Genomic DNA, 15,982 nt, shown 5'->3' on the forward strand with positions numbered 1-15,982 from the left:
TGTCTCCTGTGTCCATCCAGTGCCTCCTGCCCCACGGAGCTTTGTAAAGAGATGTTCATGGAGGTTAGGCGAGCCCCCTCAGGCACTTCAGGTTTCCTGTCGTGGAACCATTCAGAAACCGTGCAGTGGCTGATTGCTGAGTCTGGGCCGGTACATGGTTCTCTAGAAGAAACTCTAGAATAATTTTCAGGTTGTTAGATTGAGAAGGACTTGAAGGAAGGGAGGGTCTTCCTGGGCTTGTTAGTCTGAATAATTACAAATGCCAGAAGACACGCCGAGATCCGTCTCTGGGCGTGCGTAGTTCCTGGGGTGCCGTGACGCCATGTTTGTCCCCTTTTCCGAACACAGCAGGCGCTCTGGGCCTAGAGCATCCCCAGCAGTCACCGATCCTCTGACCAAAGCAGAGAGTGGCATGTAGGGGACAGGGCACACCTGAGAGTCCTGAGGGGCCTTTCTGCAACCTCCTCTAGCAACTGAATTCTCCAAATTGAAGCGTACATGGTTCTCTAGAAGAAACTCTAGAATAATTTTCAGGTTGTTAGATTGAGAAGGACTTGAAGGAAGGGAGGGTCTTCCTGGGCTTGTTAGTCTGAATAATTACAAATGCCAGAAGACACGCCGAGATCCGTCTCTGGGCGTGCGTAGTTCCTGGGGTGCCGTGACGCCATGTTTGTCCCCTTTTCCGAACACAGCAGGTGCTCTGGGCCTAGCATCCCCAGCAGTCACCGATCCTCTGACCAAAGCAGAGAGTGGCATGTAGGAGACAGGGCACACCTGAGAGTCCTGAGGGGCCTTTCTGCAACCTCCTCTAGCAACTGAATTCTCCAAATTGAAGCAGCCATCATTGGTTCGACAGAAAATGATACTGAGTTCTCTGTCATAAGCAAAGTTCTGCATGGCTGAGCTTCCTCACTGAGGGCCCCGTTTGTTGCATTATTTAAATCCATATCATTGATTTTCGCAATCCAGCTCTTAGAATCCTAGAATGCTAAAGCCAGGTGGAAGGGAATGTAGAAATGGTCATCATCCAGTCTTCTTTTTTTACTGGAGGAAACGGATGCCCAGAGAGGTTGTGAGTTGAGGTAAGGACACACAGCGAGTTCAGGACTGATCGGGGAGTACAGAGCCAGCCCGGGAGGAGCAGGCCAGGCCTCCTGGGTCCTTCCATTACGCGGCCCCTCTGTTTCTTTTGTGGACTCAGCTCCTTGTTCTCTGTAGGCTGCGTGTGTACTGCTGGGGGGTCGTGGTCAGAAGCTGGACAGATGGATGAAAAAGGAACACTTCAGATGCATGATAAAAAATATATTGATGCTCACTGCTTAGTTATATTTTATTTATTTTTATTTATTATTTATTTTTGGCTGTGTTGGGTCTTCATTGCTGCATGCGGGCTTCCTCTAGTTGCAGCAAGCGGGGGCCGCTCTTCGTTGTGGTTCGCGGGCTTCTCATTGCGGTGGTTTCTCTTGTCGTGGAGCACGGGCTCTAGGTGCGCGGGCTTCAGTAGTTGTGGCTCGCGGGCTCTAGAGCGCAGTCTCAGTAGTTGTGGTGCACCGGCCAAGTTGCTCCGCGGCACGTGGGATCTTCGTGGACCAGGGCTCGAACCCGTGTCCCCTGCACTGGCAGGCGGATTCTTAACCACTGCGCCACCAGGGAAGTCCCTGCTTGGTTATATTTTAAAATGCTGCTTCTTGCTAGCATGTCACGTAGCTGTTTTGAAAATTCCACCAGGATATTCTGACTGGTGACACATTGCTGCTCCCTTTTTAAAATAGCTTTTCGTAAATTGTTCGTGGATCTGTGTATATGATTTAGTTACCGCACAGCTGTTAACTCATATTGTTAACTGGTTATTTTTTTATGGACAGTTTTGTTGGGATTAGTTTGCTTTCCAGGCACTAGACCTGTCTCCATTGATGACTCTGATACCCCTTCTTTTGTAACTTACTTTCTTTAGATAGCATGCCTCTGTTACTTTTTGCCAAAAGCATTGAAACGCTGGGTGCTAAAAGTTTATGCTTCTGTGCACGAAATAGCATTCTCTGAATGTTTGTTGAAAGAGCAAAGGTTATCCCATCCAGATAGGTCTGAAGGTTAATTTCTTTTGGATTTAACTATGGCAGGGGAGGGGGCCTGGTTTCTGTAGTTTCGGAAGACTATTTATTAGCTGTGTAAGTTTTTCCCCTTCTCCTTTGAATGGAGTCTTTAGCAAGAAATTCACATGCGCACCAAAAATCTGGGAGAGGTTGAGTAAATTGAATGTGGGGTTATTGTTTGTGTCCACAAAACAAAGCCCTAAATCACATTTAGCATAATTTGTGGTTTTAAATTGGACTGATTTAGCAAGGAGAGTGAAATAATCTCTCATCCTGTCAGAAAAGGCGATACCTTCGGACCAGCGTTTAATTGCATTGGCAAAGTAACTTCAGGAAGGTGGCAGTAATTCTGGCTGCGTTATTCTTGGTTTGTGGTTAAATTGAGACCATCATTTTCTCCTGGTTGCACTAACTTTCTTTATTGCTCTTCAAACTAATCAGGTGAATGCACAGGGAGAGAAGCTTAGTGGTAGCTGGAGGGTGAACGGGGAAAGGGTGAAGTTTCTGAGCAGGACTGTAATCATCTGTAGATTTGCACTTTACACACTTCAGGGTCCAGGTAGAGAGAACGGGTGAACCAACACCTAGAAGCCTCGCAGGTACAGCCTGATGAACTTGTTCGCGGTCCTTTACACAAAGTGGATACCATTCATTCCCGCAAGAGTGTGCTATTGATGACACACCTGAAGACATATGCTTTTGCAGCCATATCGTCCAGATAGGGCTCACCTACGTTCAGCTTAGTGGTAGCTGGAGGGTGAACGGGGAAAGGGTGAAGTTTCTGAGCAGGGCTGTAATCATCTGTAGATTTGCACTTTACACACTTCAGGGTCCAGGTAGAGAGAACGGGTGAACGAACACCTAGAAGCCTCGCAGGTACAGCCTGATGAACTTGTTCGTGGTCCTTTACACAAAGTGGATACCATTCATTCCCGCAAGAGTGTGCTATTGATGACACACCTAAAGACATATGCTTTTGCAGCCATATCGTCCAGATAGGGCTCACCTACATTCACGTTGGCGTCGGAGACACCTAAAGACATATGCTTTTGCAGCCATATCGTCCAGATAGGGCTCACCTACATTCACGTTGGCGGCAGAGAATGCGGAGAACGCGGTGCTGCAGGGTGTCCCCAGCTGCCTTGCTTATCCCATTAAAAGCTGCACTTTTATCTCCGTCCTCACAACCAGCCTCTTCAGTGAGTAACTAATCCACGCCTTTGCTCATTTTCCATCTGGACCACTGCCTCGTCCCAAGTGTCTTAGTTCAGACTGATTGGTAATCTTCACAATCCCTTCCTCCAGCAGATGTGTTTCTCTTAACTTTTACCAAACCTGCTTCCCTCTAAAAGAAATCAGCTCATCGATACCTTAGACTTCTTATAAAGCTGAAAATGATGACCCAGAACTGTAACGAGCTGTGTGCCTGCCACTTTATTTCTGTTCCCCTGAGAGTGACCCACTGGAGTTATTGGAATGGCTGTCTTCTTAAATATCTCAGGTGTCTGTCTGGAAATGCTATGCACACCTTGGTCGTGGTTCTAAGCAAAGTGCGCCCAGGTTTCCCCAGTCTTCTGGGGCACCCCTGGAGGGGGTGTTGGGATGGGAAGAAGATGTACTGACGTAAGACATAACACTTTCTTCTCTTGTACCCAAGGCCTTTGTCCATGGTTTCAGTTACCTGAATAGTCTTGGTATTAAGAGTTTACATGAACCGTGGATGAGCTGGTGGCCCGTAACCAGTGTTTGTAGAAAGACTGAAGCAGCAAATGGGGTAGATGAAGTACAGTCTATTGCAAGGCTTTCTGCTGAGAGTACTTTTGAGGTAAAGATGCCTTTGGCTTTTACATTTGTATTGGCAGGTGTATACTCTAGGGAGGGAGGAACCTTTCAGCTCCCCCATGGTTTATAAAATAAACCACCCTTGACCTGTATACTCATATTCATATCATGCTACTCAGTTGATTTTTCATACGGCTGTATAACAGTGCTGTGTGATATGTTGCTAATCTGATATAAGGGGGAGGGTGTGTGTTGATCAACGTGCCAAGGCCAGAGGCCAAAATCAGAAACTAAGTAGGTTGACTGTTTCATCATTCACGGTTGAGTTTAAAAATCACTGTGATTGAGTCCAGTGTTAAGAGAACAGCTCTTCAGATAGCAGATTATTGAAACAGCTGATGATACATTACTCGGGAAGGGATTTGGAGTTTGCTGACTTTCTTTTGGTGGAGATGTGAGGAAACCCAAAGGAAGAAGACAATTGCACTTAGTAGCCATTACATGACAACAATAAAAGTATAATTTTACATCTAAGAGAGTAAATCTTAAGAATTCTCATCGCAAGGAAAAACATTTTTTTTCTTCTTCTTTTGTACCTTTGTGAGATGATAGATGTTCACTAACCTTATTGCGATAATCGTGTTGTGTGTAAGTCAAATCATTATGCTGTATACCTGAAACTTATATAGGGCTGTGTGTCAATTGTATCTCAATAAAACTGGGAGGAAAAAAAATTAAAATTAAAAAAATAGAAGTATATAATGCTCTGCAGTGTTCGCTTATGGACTGTTTATGGCACAGAAATTCTCTTCTGCCCTTTGAAGAAACATTTCCATGGCTACCGGGTGGTGAGCTACTACCTAAGAAACACCTACAGAAATTAAGTAAGATGTATATACGTGAACAAGATGGTCGTGCTGGAGTTTCATCTTTCTCTCATTTGAGAGGAAAACAAATGTTCCCGCTTTCACACTCAGCGTTTCTGTTTCCCTAGCTGTGCCACCGAACATAGCAGAACTGAAGAATCTGGAAGTGCTTAACTTTTTTAACAACCAGATTGAGGAGCTGCCCACGCAGATCAGCAGCCTTCAGAAACTCAAACACCTGAACCTGGGGTGAGTCTCCTGAAGGGGAAGGGAAACTGGGAAGAGGAGGGGCTGAAAAGGGGGGTGTGGGCAAGGGCGAGGGAGGGGTTTGCCATTTATCGGATTACATAGGAGAAGCTGATTTCTAATTTCTTTCTGTAATTTAGGTTTTAAAAAAAGTTTTATTGTTTTAATACATCCTTCCAATGGCCTACATTAGCGCATATCTGTTCGCGCAGTAATTGAGAAGCTAATTGTTGCAATAAGGGAGTCTTCTTTTTATTGTATTTTGTTTCCAACAAAATTTTCTTTCTGTTGCCCGGGAAGGGACCTATTTGCATAGCTAGCATGAACTGTGCAGACCAATTGTAATATGGTTGATTTTTTTCTCTCTGTGTAGTGTAGAAATAGTGTCCAAAGCACCTTCCTTATCTACGGACGGGAGGATACATTTCCCGACACTGCTTCATTGATTCTTAACAATTTTTCTTTTTTACAGTCGAGATGTTATAATCCTGTGTTTCTCTTTATACAAAGGTGAAGAGAGGAGTTTTGATTCAGCTGAGGTTGCAGAGTCAGGGTGCAGTGAATAATAATAGTACCTTGTGTTCTTATAATGCTTTACAGTTTTCAGAGTCCTCTTACTGGTATTTGACCCTCTTAACACTTGGGAAGGAGGAAGGGCAGGCATTACTGCCTTCATTCTGTGGAAGGAAGCCAAGCCCTTTCCAAGAGGTTAAGTGACTTGCTGCTGATGGCCCCTGAGGTTACTGGCTGAGCTCGGCAGAGAACCCCATCGTTGGGGGTCCGTCCCTTGTCCGTCAGACACCATAGGTGCCACCCAGAACTTGGACTTAGGAATCTCAGCTTCATTGTTGTAGCTGTTAAAGGGAACTGCCCACTCTTCCCTCATCCTCTGTGTAGAATAATACATTCATTAAATTATAGCCACTGAGTGCTGTGATTCCATTCGTGATTTACATGGCATGGCTATAGACGCGGGCCAGGTACTTATCAATTTACTAGGAAGCAGTCATGAAAAAAAAATCATTCATGGACTGATTTTTAGTTTATGTTTTTCCACCAGGGGTCTGGTTAGACGCTCTTAATTTGCTGTTCACGCTGGTTGAGAGACGCTCTTTGTAAGCTCCGTGAGCATTCTTTTCTCCTAAGGTCTGAGGGGAAGTAGGGTTTAGAGGAGGGGAAAAGTCACTTGATATCAGATAGCTTTTTCCTCCTACAAATAGAGAGACTGTATACCCATCTGGCAGAGCAGAAAAGAAAGGACCCTCCATTTACATCTCTGATTTGAAAATTATGAAGTCCTAATATTTCATTTGCATATAAGAAAGACGCTAAGACAAGACGTATGTACTAGACATATGTATTCTTACTGTTAATCTCCTCTTCATTTACTAGGTGAGTTAATAGTTATAGGTAAGGTCCAAAATGGCAGAGAGTCGACTTCCCCTAGACTTTGAGCCACAGTAAACGTCATTGTAACACGTCAGCTAAATGACACACCCACAGGCATCATGATACTTCCGGGGCCGACCATAAAAGGCCGAAAGTGGGCGGGGGCCCAATCCCTGGAAAGCCCCACCCCTTCCCCAAAACAGGTGGAATACTCCTGCCACACATTGGCCTCTGAAATTACCCACCCCTAAAAAACCTGACAACCCCGTACGCTGGCGTCTCCTGCCTTCTGAGATGACCCACAGTCGGTCTGTGGAGTGTGTATCTCCCTGAATAAACCTTCTTTCACTAAAAAAAAAAAAAAAAAAAAAAAAAAAGTGCTAGGAATAGTACCTGGCGCATAGCAAGCCGTACCTAAATGTTCACTTTTAGCACCATCATTGTTTTATATATGGGTTCATTTATCTCAGGACTATGTAATTGCCTTTTTTTTTTTTTAATTTATTTTTGGCTGCGTTGGGTCTTCGTTGCTGCGCGTGGGCTTCTCTTGTTGGCAGAGCACGGGCTCTAGGCGCGTGGGCTTCAGTAGTTGTGGCACGCAGGCTTCAGTAGTTGTGGCTCGCGGGCTCTAGAGCGCAGGCTCAGTAGTTGTGGCGCACGGGCTCAGTTGCTCCCTGGCACGTGGGATCTTCCCGGACCAGGGCTCAAACCCGTGTCCCCTGCACTGGCAGGCGGATTCTTAACCGCTGCGCCGCCAGGGAAGCCCTGTAATTGCCTTTTCTGCATCAGGAACCTCGTTTGTTTGGGGATCGATGGTGAAAGTCGCTGTCCCTGGCCTTCAGGACGGAGGCAGGGCGGCTGTCAGTGAGCAGGGCCGGGGTGCAGCTGGCTCGCCGAGTGTGGCAGGTTGTCAGACGGCAACAGGGAGCACGTTAGCCTTCAGGTGAGATTCTCGGAAGGGTTCCTGCAGGGGGTCGTCTCAGAGCCGAGACTCAGGGCTGAGAAGACTCACCAGGAGGGGGAAGGTGTCTCCGATTGCAAGCACGACTTCCGTCCCAGGAGTTGCAAGTTGCATGGGGTCGCTGAGTGTAAAGGGTGAGGCGGGGGGAGGTGAGGCCAGGCAGAGAAGCCCACGAGTCTGCTGTGTATTCCGTGAGCGTGTCTTGAGCTCTCTGCTCCGTGCCAGGCGCTGTTCAGGTGCTGGCTGTCCGGCCCTCAGGGAGCGTACCTCACAGTTGCGGAAACAGCCTGTAGAGAAATACATGTCTGTCGTGGCTAATGGAGGGCGTGTGTGTCAGATGAAGGAGTTCTGGTCTTACCCGGCCGTTGGGGAGTGTGCACGGGGGAGCGGCGGGGCCTGAGACGAGGTGAGGTGATTTTCGTGGGAGGATCACGCGGAGGAGAGGTTAGAGGAGACCCGGAAGGCCGCCAGGTTAGCCTTCCTGGTGAACTAGGGCAGGGACAGTGAAGGCGGGGGAGGAATCTCACATGAAAAATAGATGTAAGCGGTCAAGTCGACGAGGCAGTACGGTTGGGATGGGATGGGATGGGATAGCTGATACCGAGGTGGAGACAGCTTAGGGGGAAAGATAAGGAGCACAGGTTTTGTTTGGCTGGGTTCAGGACGCCTCAGGACAGAGTTGTAAACTTTCCTTTTTTTATCAATCACATCTGAGTTGCCTCTTTGTCGTCTTTGGAGCTGTTTGCATTTTTGGCTCCTGGTGATCTATTGATTGTGTAGCACTTTCTGTGTTTAAGTACGTAGCTACACAGATGGGGTTGTCAGAGTTTGAACACAGCTCTTAGTTCTCTGGGAAAGGAATTAAGATGAGTTTCCACAAATGGTACCTCTGTCCTCGAATGGCATGAAGAATTATACCTACATACCCCTGGTGAAGGCAAGGCACGGCACAGAGGACTCCTTAGAATAAACAACCAGAATAATAATAAAACAAGCCTACACACAGGAGACCCTACGACAGCAGAGCAGTTAGGCCACGTACAGGCATAACCCAAACTGCGCGTTCAACCAGAAGTTGATTTTAAAGTTTTATATCCTATTTGCTATTTATTCTGATGATCTCAAAACTGGAAAGGATTTTTAGGCCAGCTGAATAAAGAGCGGAAAGTTGAATTATGCTCTTCATTCTTTCAGTGTCATCCATTGTGCTGAGTTATTTGACAAAAAATGTAAAGCTACATAGGTTACAAGTGGATCATCATTTCGGGGATAACCTCATGGCAGGAGCATCGTGCCAGCTCTTCTGGAATAACTTTTGACCTAGTGAGATGATGAAGCTTGTCTTGTGAAGACGTGAAAGTTTTCACTGAGCGCAGTGTTTAGTGTTTGTGGGTTTTTGTTTTTTGTTTGTTTGTTTGTTTGTTTGGCTAAGTATGTGAGCACGTCATCTGTGGAGGAGAGAAAAATACTTGCCTTTCAGGCAAGAAGGTTTTATTGAATCAGGAGAAGCCCCAGAGGACCTCTGGAGATCAGAGTGTTCCAAAAGGGAAGTGCTCGTATAGGCCTTCCTGTAGCTTTTGAGGAGGAAAGAGAAAAGATGTCAAACAGCCTCTGACTCTCCGGTTTTATAAAGTTCTCCACTGTACGTGGGTGTCTTCCCGTTTCCATAAGCATTTGAAAAATGCTTACCTGCAAACAGAAGAACTTAAACCATTGGGCATGGTTGAGTCCTAAGCAGCTTTATCTTTAACACCTGAATCGATTGGAAATTAAGCAGATGGGGAAACCATCCTTGATGGTTCAGGCTCTCCACGGTGAGCTCGCCTCTTTGAGGCGGAATCAAAATTTCTCTCAAACTTCCTGAAAACCAGTTGCAGTTGTAGCCATCGTTTCTTGAGAACCTACTTGGGAGCCAGGAATCGCATCAGGGGCTTCCCATGTCTTCTCTCTCCTCCTCCAGGCAGTCCTGCTGGGAGGGTATCGCTACCCTCCTCTTACAGTTGAGGAAATTGGGTCTCAGAGAAGCGAATAAGTTCCCCAAGGCCACCCAGCCAGCAAGTGCTGGAGCTGGACTTCCATCCCAGGTGTATTTTTCCTCTCCCCTTGCTGTCACCTCTCAGGGCAACCTTGAGTGCTGGAGGGACGCCCTAAAAAGAGGGACGCCCTAAAAAGAGGCAGCTCCCAGGGGGAGGGATACATTTGGGAGACTGGGATGGACGTAGACACACTACTCTATATAAAATCGGTAACTAGTAAGGACCTACTTACTGTAGAGCACAGGGAACTCTACTCAATACTCTGTAGTGACCGATATGGGAAAAGGATCTAAAAAAGAGGGGACATATGTAGATGCATAACTGATGCACTTTGCTGTACAGCAGAAACTAGCACAACATTATAAATCAACTCTACTCCAATAAAAATTGAAAAAAAAAAAAAAAAAAAAAAAGCAGCTCCCATATGTAGCTGGAGATGGACGTGAGCGCCCCCTACGGGGTAGGCAGTGCATGACGGTGCATCCCTTGACAGTGCCAGGGAGCCGGCTGTCGGTCGGTCGCTGTGTGTGTGCTGGTGTCCAGAGGAACAGGTCCTGCGCTCCTGGCATTGCTGGCAGTGGAACCGACTCTGCTTCCAGGCCTTCTGAGGCATTTAAGTTAGGGCTTCCTTTCTGCCCTCCGGGTTCGCGGGCCCGCTGCTGTCACTGCTGCCGACAGCGCCGGGGCTCTGCCGAGTTCCTGACAGGTTGGGGGGATTGGTTTGTCGCTCGAGGAGAAAGGGAACCTGCTGTTTAGTCCATTCTTGCCACCCGGAGGGGGGGACAGGCTGGAGATTGGACAAGAGCGCTCTCTCTTTGGTGAGATGCCTCTTCCCGCTAAGAAAGTCAAAGCGTGGATTTCCTGCACCTTATGTTTCAAAAGTGTATTTCTGTGTTTGGAAAGAAAAACTTTACTGGTCGTTTTCAAAAATGGGTAACTTAGAGCAAGGTTTAAAGAAAGAAGTGCCTGATGTATACTTCTATGCCTTTCTCACTGTCTCTGATTCTTTTCCTTCAATTTTTTCAGCATCCTCACGTTGGGGTCCAGGGATTAGGGGTGCCTTGGCCTCCACGAGTGCTGGGTGCTCTCAGATACCTGTCATTCTCATCAGTAGAGTCAGGGGTCCTTGGTACTTAACCTGTCTTAACCTGTGACTTCATCGCAGAATTCCAAGATCAGTATAAGTACTGCTCCGCCGACATTCCACGATAGTTTTGAAGACCCAGGTGAAGCACTTGACATAAGTTTCCCTCACAAATTGTGAATTCATAGAAAATATTAGTTGTTGGCAGTATAGTAAATGGTAGTGGAGGTTATTTTGCTAAGTGTAAAGTTAACCTAAGATTTTATACCCATCAAGAGGTGGACATCGCTTTTTTCTAGGTTTCTTTCTCTGCCATCAGCCATTTCTTCGGAGGCCTGGTTGGTGGGTTTGAACAGGGTTGTATCTCATGTGAGGAGGATTGGTGTCTAAAGTTATTTTTAGTGTCACGGTCCCTCCCACCTTTCAATATCTGTCAGCCTTATATTAGATTAAAAAAAGGTTTTTTTTTAATCGGGTTTTAAGTGTGTTCGAAGGGAACCACATTAAGAAAAATAAGAGTCTTGAAGAAAATACAACGTAATAGGAAAATATTTTCCTTAGCTTTCCTTAGCTTTCATTGGAATGTATACATATATTTAAAAACTTTCAATTGTGATAAAATACACATAACATAAAATACACCCTTTTAACTATTTTAAGTGTGTGATTCAGAAGCATTAAATATATTCACATTGCTGTGCAGCCAATCTCTGGAAGTTTCTCATCTTGCCAAACTGAAGCTCTATACCCATTAAACAACTCCCCACCCCCCCTCCCCCGGTCCCTGGCAACCTTGATTCTAATTAGAGATGATTTTGAACTACTATTAGTAGTTGCAAAACGAACAAAAAAAAAGTGATTTTTTGCGGGGGGTGGTCTCCCATTGGGAGGAATACGTGAAAGCAAATGAAGCAGAAGTGTGAAAACTATGAGGCTTCAGATGTATCTTTTTTTTATATATATAAATTTATTTATCTTTGGCTGCGTTGGGTCTTCGTTGCTGCGCGCGGGCTTTCTCCAGTTGCGCAACCTTGATTCTAATTAGAGATGATTTTGAACTACTATTAGTAGTTGCAAAACGAACAAAAAAAAAGTGATTTTTTGCGGGGGGTGGTCTCCCATTGGGAGGAATACGTGAAAGCAAATGAAGCAGAAGTGTGAAAACTACGAGGCTTCAGATGTATCTTTTTTTTATATATATAAATTTATTCATCTTTGGCTGCGTTGGGTCTTCGTTGCTGCGCGCGGGCTTTCTCCAGTTGCGGCGAGCGGGGGCTACTCTTCATTGCGGTGCGCGGGCTTCTCTTTGCGGTGGCTTCTCTTGTTGCGGAGCACAGGCTCTAGGCTCATGGGCTTCAGTAGTTGTGGAACGTGGGCTTCAGTAGTTGTGGCTCGCGGGCTCTAGAGCGCAGGCTCAGTAGTTGTGGTGCACGGGCTTAGTTGCTCCCTGGCATGTGGGGTCTTCCCGGAGCAGGGATCAAACCCGTGTGCCCTGCATTGGCAGACGGATTCTTAACCACTGCGCCACCAGGGAAGCCCTTTTTTTTTTAAAAAAAAATAGACCTTTATTGGAGTATAATTGCTTCACAATACTGTGTTAGTTTCTGTTGCACAACAAAGTGAATCAGCCATATGCATACTCATGTCCGCATGTCCCCTCCCTCTTGCGTCTCCCTCCCAGCCTCCCTATCCCACCCCTCTAGGTGGTCACACAGCACCGAGCTGATCTCCCTGTGCTATGCGGCTGCTTCCCGCCAGCCAACTATTTTACGTCCTGTAGTGTATGTGTGTCCATGCTACTCTCACTTCGCCCCAGCTTCGCCCTCCCACCCCGTGTCCTCAAGTCCATTCTCTATGTCTCCCTCTTTATTCCTGCCCTGCAACTGGGTTCTTCAGTACCATTTTTTTTTTTTTTTTAGATTCCATATGTATGTGTTAGCATGCGGTATTTGTTTTTCTCTTTCTGACTTACTTCACTCTGTATGACAGACTCTTGGTCCATCCACCTCACTACAAATAACTCAATTTCGTTTATTCTTTTGGCTGAGGAATATTCCATTGTATATATGTGCCACATCTTCTTTATCCACCAATATCACTGATGAACATAGATGTAAAAATCCTGAACAAAATACTAGCAAATAGAATCCAATAGCACTTTAAAAGGATCATACACCATGATCAGGTGGGATTTATCCCAGGGATGCAAGGATTCTTCAGTATACGCAAATCAATCGGTGTGCTACACCATATTAACAAATTGAATGTGAAAAACCGTATGATCATCTTAATAGATGCAGAAAAAGCTTTTGACAAAATTCAACACCCATTTATGATTAAAAACTGTCCAGAAAATGGGCATAGAGGGAACCTACCTCAACATGATAAAGGCCACATATGACAAACCCACAGCCAACACTGTTCTCAATGGTGAAAAACTGAAAGCATTTCCACTAAGGTAAGGAACAAGACAACGTTGCCCACTCTCACCACTCTTATTCAACGTAGTTTTGGAAGTTGTAGCCACAGCAATCAGAGAAGAAAAAGAAATAAAAGGAATACAAATTGGAAAAGAAGAAGTAAAGCTGTCACTGTTTGCAGATGACCTGATACTATACATAGAGAATCCTAAAGATGCTACCAGAAAACTACTGGAGCTAATCATATGCACCTTTTGAGGTCTTATTATTGCTACGTTCATAAGGAAGTTTTTCTCCAGAAGGATGGATATTTTGTGATGTTCTAATTTTCTGTGTAAAACTACGACTGAGCATCACCTTTGGAGAAAGTGACAAGTAAGCCATTTTCAAATGTTTCATGAATGTGTAGCTTCTCTGACTAGAATTACTAGGCTGGTTAAAATAGTGTAAAGTGGATGGAATTATGGCAGTCTTTTGAGCTTTGAGCCTCTCACGTGCGGCTCTTAGGCCCGTGACACAGAGGTGATTTGAGTAGTCTGTATAAGTACACGTTTTGCGTGTGACGTCTTGCGTTTTATCCCCCTGACAACAGCATGAATAGACTCAACACTCTGCCTCGAGGATTTGGATCGCTCCCAGCTCTGGAGGTCCTTGATTTGACTTATAACAACTTGAATGAAAATTCTCTTCCCGGAAACTTCTTCTACCTGAGTAAGAAACTTTTAATTCTATAAATCTCCTTAAAATGGTCCTTTGCGTTCTAAACGGGAAATTTATTTGCCAGGGCCCAAACTCCAAGAGAAATTTTTGGACAGATACATTTTTTTTTTCCTTCAGACTCCTTTGAATATTCCCTCATAGCTCAGCAGTATGTATACTTGATATATCGTGACCTGACACCGTTGCACTCAGGTGGACTTGGTAATGTCATATTAACTTTCTGAGAGAGGTTTTTACCTAAATGAGATCAAGTCTCACATTTAGCTAAGAGAGCTTGACTTCCTTTTTAAAAGAGCATGCAAAAGACGTAACGTGTGTCTTCTTCCTGTATTGCTGTTAACTCTCTGTAGCCTTTTTGCCCAAAGATATTCCGATCAGTTATTTATAAAAATATCCATTAATAAACCACTAACAGAATTTTAAACATTTCTAGCCAGGATTCTTGTTCTCTAAGCCTTTGAAAGTAAAAAGTGTTTTTATTGATGTAGTCTGTTTTGTCTATAGCATACCATCAGACCTTGAGAAATTGTTAGTCACGTGTGAACACACTTTGTCCTTTTACATGCGAACACATTTCGTGCTGCAGATGCTTGTGAAAAGTAGGAGGAACTGGTTTTCCTGAGGACTCGTGAAACCTTTAGGAAAGAGTTGCTGTCTTTAAGGAAATGTTCTGCCTCTCCAGATAGTGACAGGCTGGCCCCGAGAAACTCTGACTTTGCTGAGTTAGTCTTTAAAGTGTCATTTTTTACCTTATGTATATCCTTTATCCCAGACTTTGTCAAGCACCTGAAACCAACTTTAACATGTTTTCTTGGGCCATGGAAGAAATTGTTTTTCTTATGTGTATTAACGTACAGTTCTGTCGACTTTTAAGACATCAGAATGTAATTGAATACCTGTAAACAAATTAAACATACATCTGATTGTACGTCCCCCTTTTGGTTAAGGATAAAAACATGCCTTAGGATTTTTGCCTTCAGTAGTTTGGGGACTGGTATCAGCGTATAACATCGTGAACAAATTTCTGATTACCGATACGACGCCTACGCGAGGGTTTCCTCTATTTTTAAACTCCACTTCATTATTTTAACTCCTTCGTCTTCATTTTTTTTTTTTGTGGTTAAGGCTGTAGAAACAAGTAATAATAATTAGTCTGATGATAGAAACAGTGAACGGCGATTTTGGCCTCCATCACCGAACAGCCTTTTGGTCATTTATTTATTTTTTGACCTAGTCCGGTTTACACGAACGAGCCCTCTGGCCCCAAGCATTAGATAGAAGTGACGCGGTGGTTTTCTTGGTTTCACTCTGGATGCAGATCGAGGCATACATGTGAATCGGAAGTAATCCAAGAAAAATAGCTGTCTTTTCTGAAAGCATATTGAAACCCTGTGCCAGAAACTGCTGGTGCCCATACATTGTTAATTTCCTCGGTCCTCCTGGATATAGATGTTTTCCTGGATGCACCAGCTGCACAATAAGCCAGTAAATCTAAGTTTGACCTGCTTGTTATTATCCCGAGCCCTAGGTATGTCACAGGCTTTTCACCACGCCAGGGTTATTAATCAAAGCTGACTCCCTGGTATCGATCAGACCTCAAACGGTTGGGTTCCATGCCGCCCTGTTTATATATCGCTGTTTAACTTGCAGCCACCCTGCGTGCACTCTATCTAAGTGACAACGATTTTGAAATCCTGCGGCCTGATATTGGGAAACTCACGAAGTTGCAGATAGTAAGTAATTTATCTAAATTCTTAGAACATCAGTTCACTCCTGCAGCCCTTGTAGAGGTGGAATCGAGGCAGTTTGAGCCAGAGTACGGTTTGGTTTGGAATAGAACCACTACCCCCTGAGACCGTTTTCTTGCATGTCTGCAGACACTTGTAAATAAATTGGAGGGACTGAGCCTTCGAAGAAGAGAGGGCAGGGGCGAGGGGAGAGTTTCTGTCGAGCACCTCTTTACGTGAAAATTGTTTTGACAACCGCTTGTTTCTCTTCTGTTTAGCTCAGCCTCAGGGATAATGACCTGATCTCGCTGCCTAAGGAAATCGGGGAGCTTACTCAGCTTAAGGAGCTCCACATTCAGGGGAACCGTCTGACTGTTCTGCCCCCAGAACTAGGTAAGGTGGCTGATGAATGGTCCGAGTTCTGGCTTTAATTCATAATAATGATCCCAGTGCAGCAACTCTGGAAACCCCTCCCTCCTCTTCTCAGCAAGAACCCTCCACCGAGGCACCCAATTCTGATCCTTTCTAGTAGCGTTTGTCATTGACCGGACTTTAGCTGTTCTGCGTTTGTCTTGCCCTGATGCTGTGTTGAGCGGCTGTAGCTCCCAGTGTCTTGAAACTCCTGATGGAAGGTGACCCAGCTCGGCTGCCTGCCTGG

General features: G+C 45.1%; 1 protein-coding gene across 3 annotated transcripts in view; it reads left to right on the forward strand.

Annotated features, from left to right (window-relative positions):
• The window catches only part of LOC102990317 (ras suppressor protein 1), a 57,926-nt gene extending 42,156 nt beyond the window's left edge, over positions 1–15,770 (forward strand). For all 3 annotated transcript variants that reach the window (XM_024116364.1, XM_024116366.2, XM_024116365.3), the window contains 4 exons: positions 4,870–4,990; positions 13,470–13,588; positions 15,248–15,330; positions 15,603–15,770. In XM_024116364.1, the coding sequence (XP_023972132.1) occupies positions 4,870–4,990; positions 13,470–13,588; positions 15,248–15,330; positions 15,603–15,755 (476 nt within the window). In that variant the 3' untranslated portion in view covers positions 15,756–15,770. The remainder of the gene's footprint in view (positions 1–4,869; positions 4,991–13,469; positions 13,589–15,247; positions 15,331–15,602) is intronic.
• Positions 15,771–15,982: the final 212 nt, after the last annotated feature.

This window comes from Physeter macrocephalus, chromosome 11, assembly GCF_002837175.3.
Source record: "Physeter macrocephalus isolate SW-GA chromosome 11, ASM283717v5, whole genome shotgun sequence".
NCBI lineage: Eukaryota > Metazoa > Chordata > Mammalia > Artiodactyla > Physeteridae > Physeter > Physeter macrocephalus.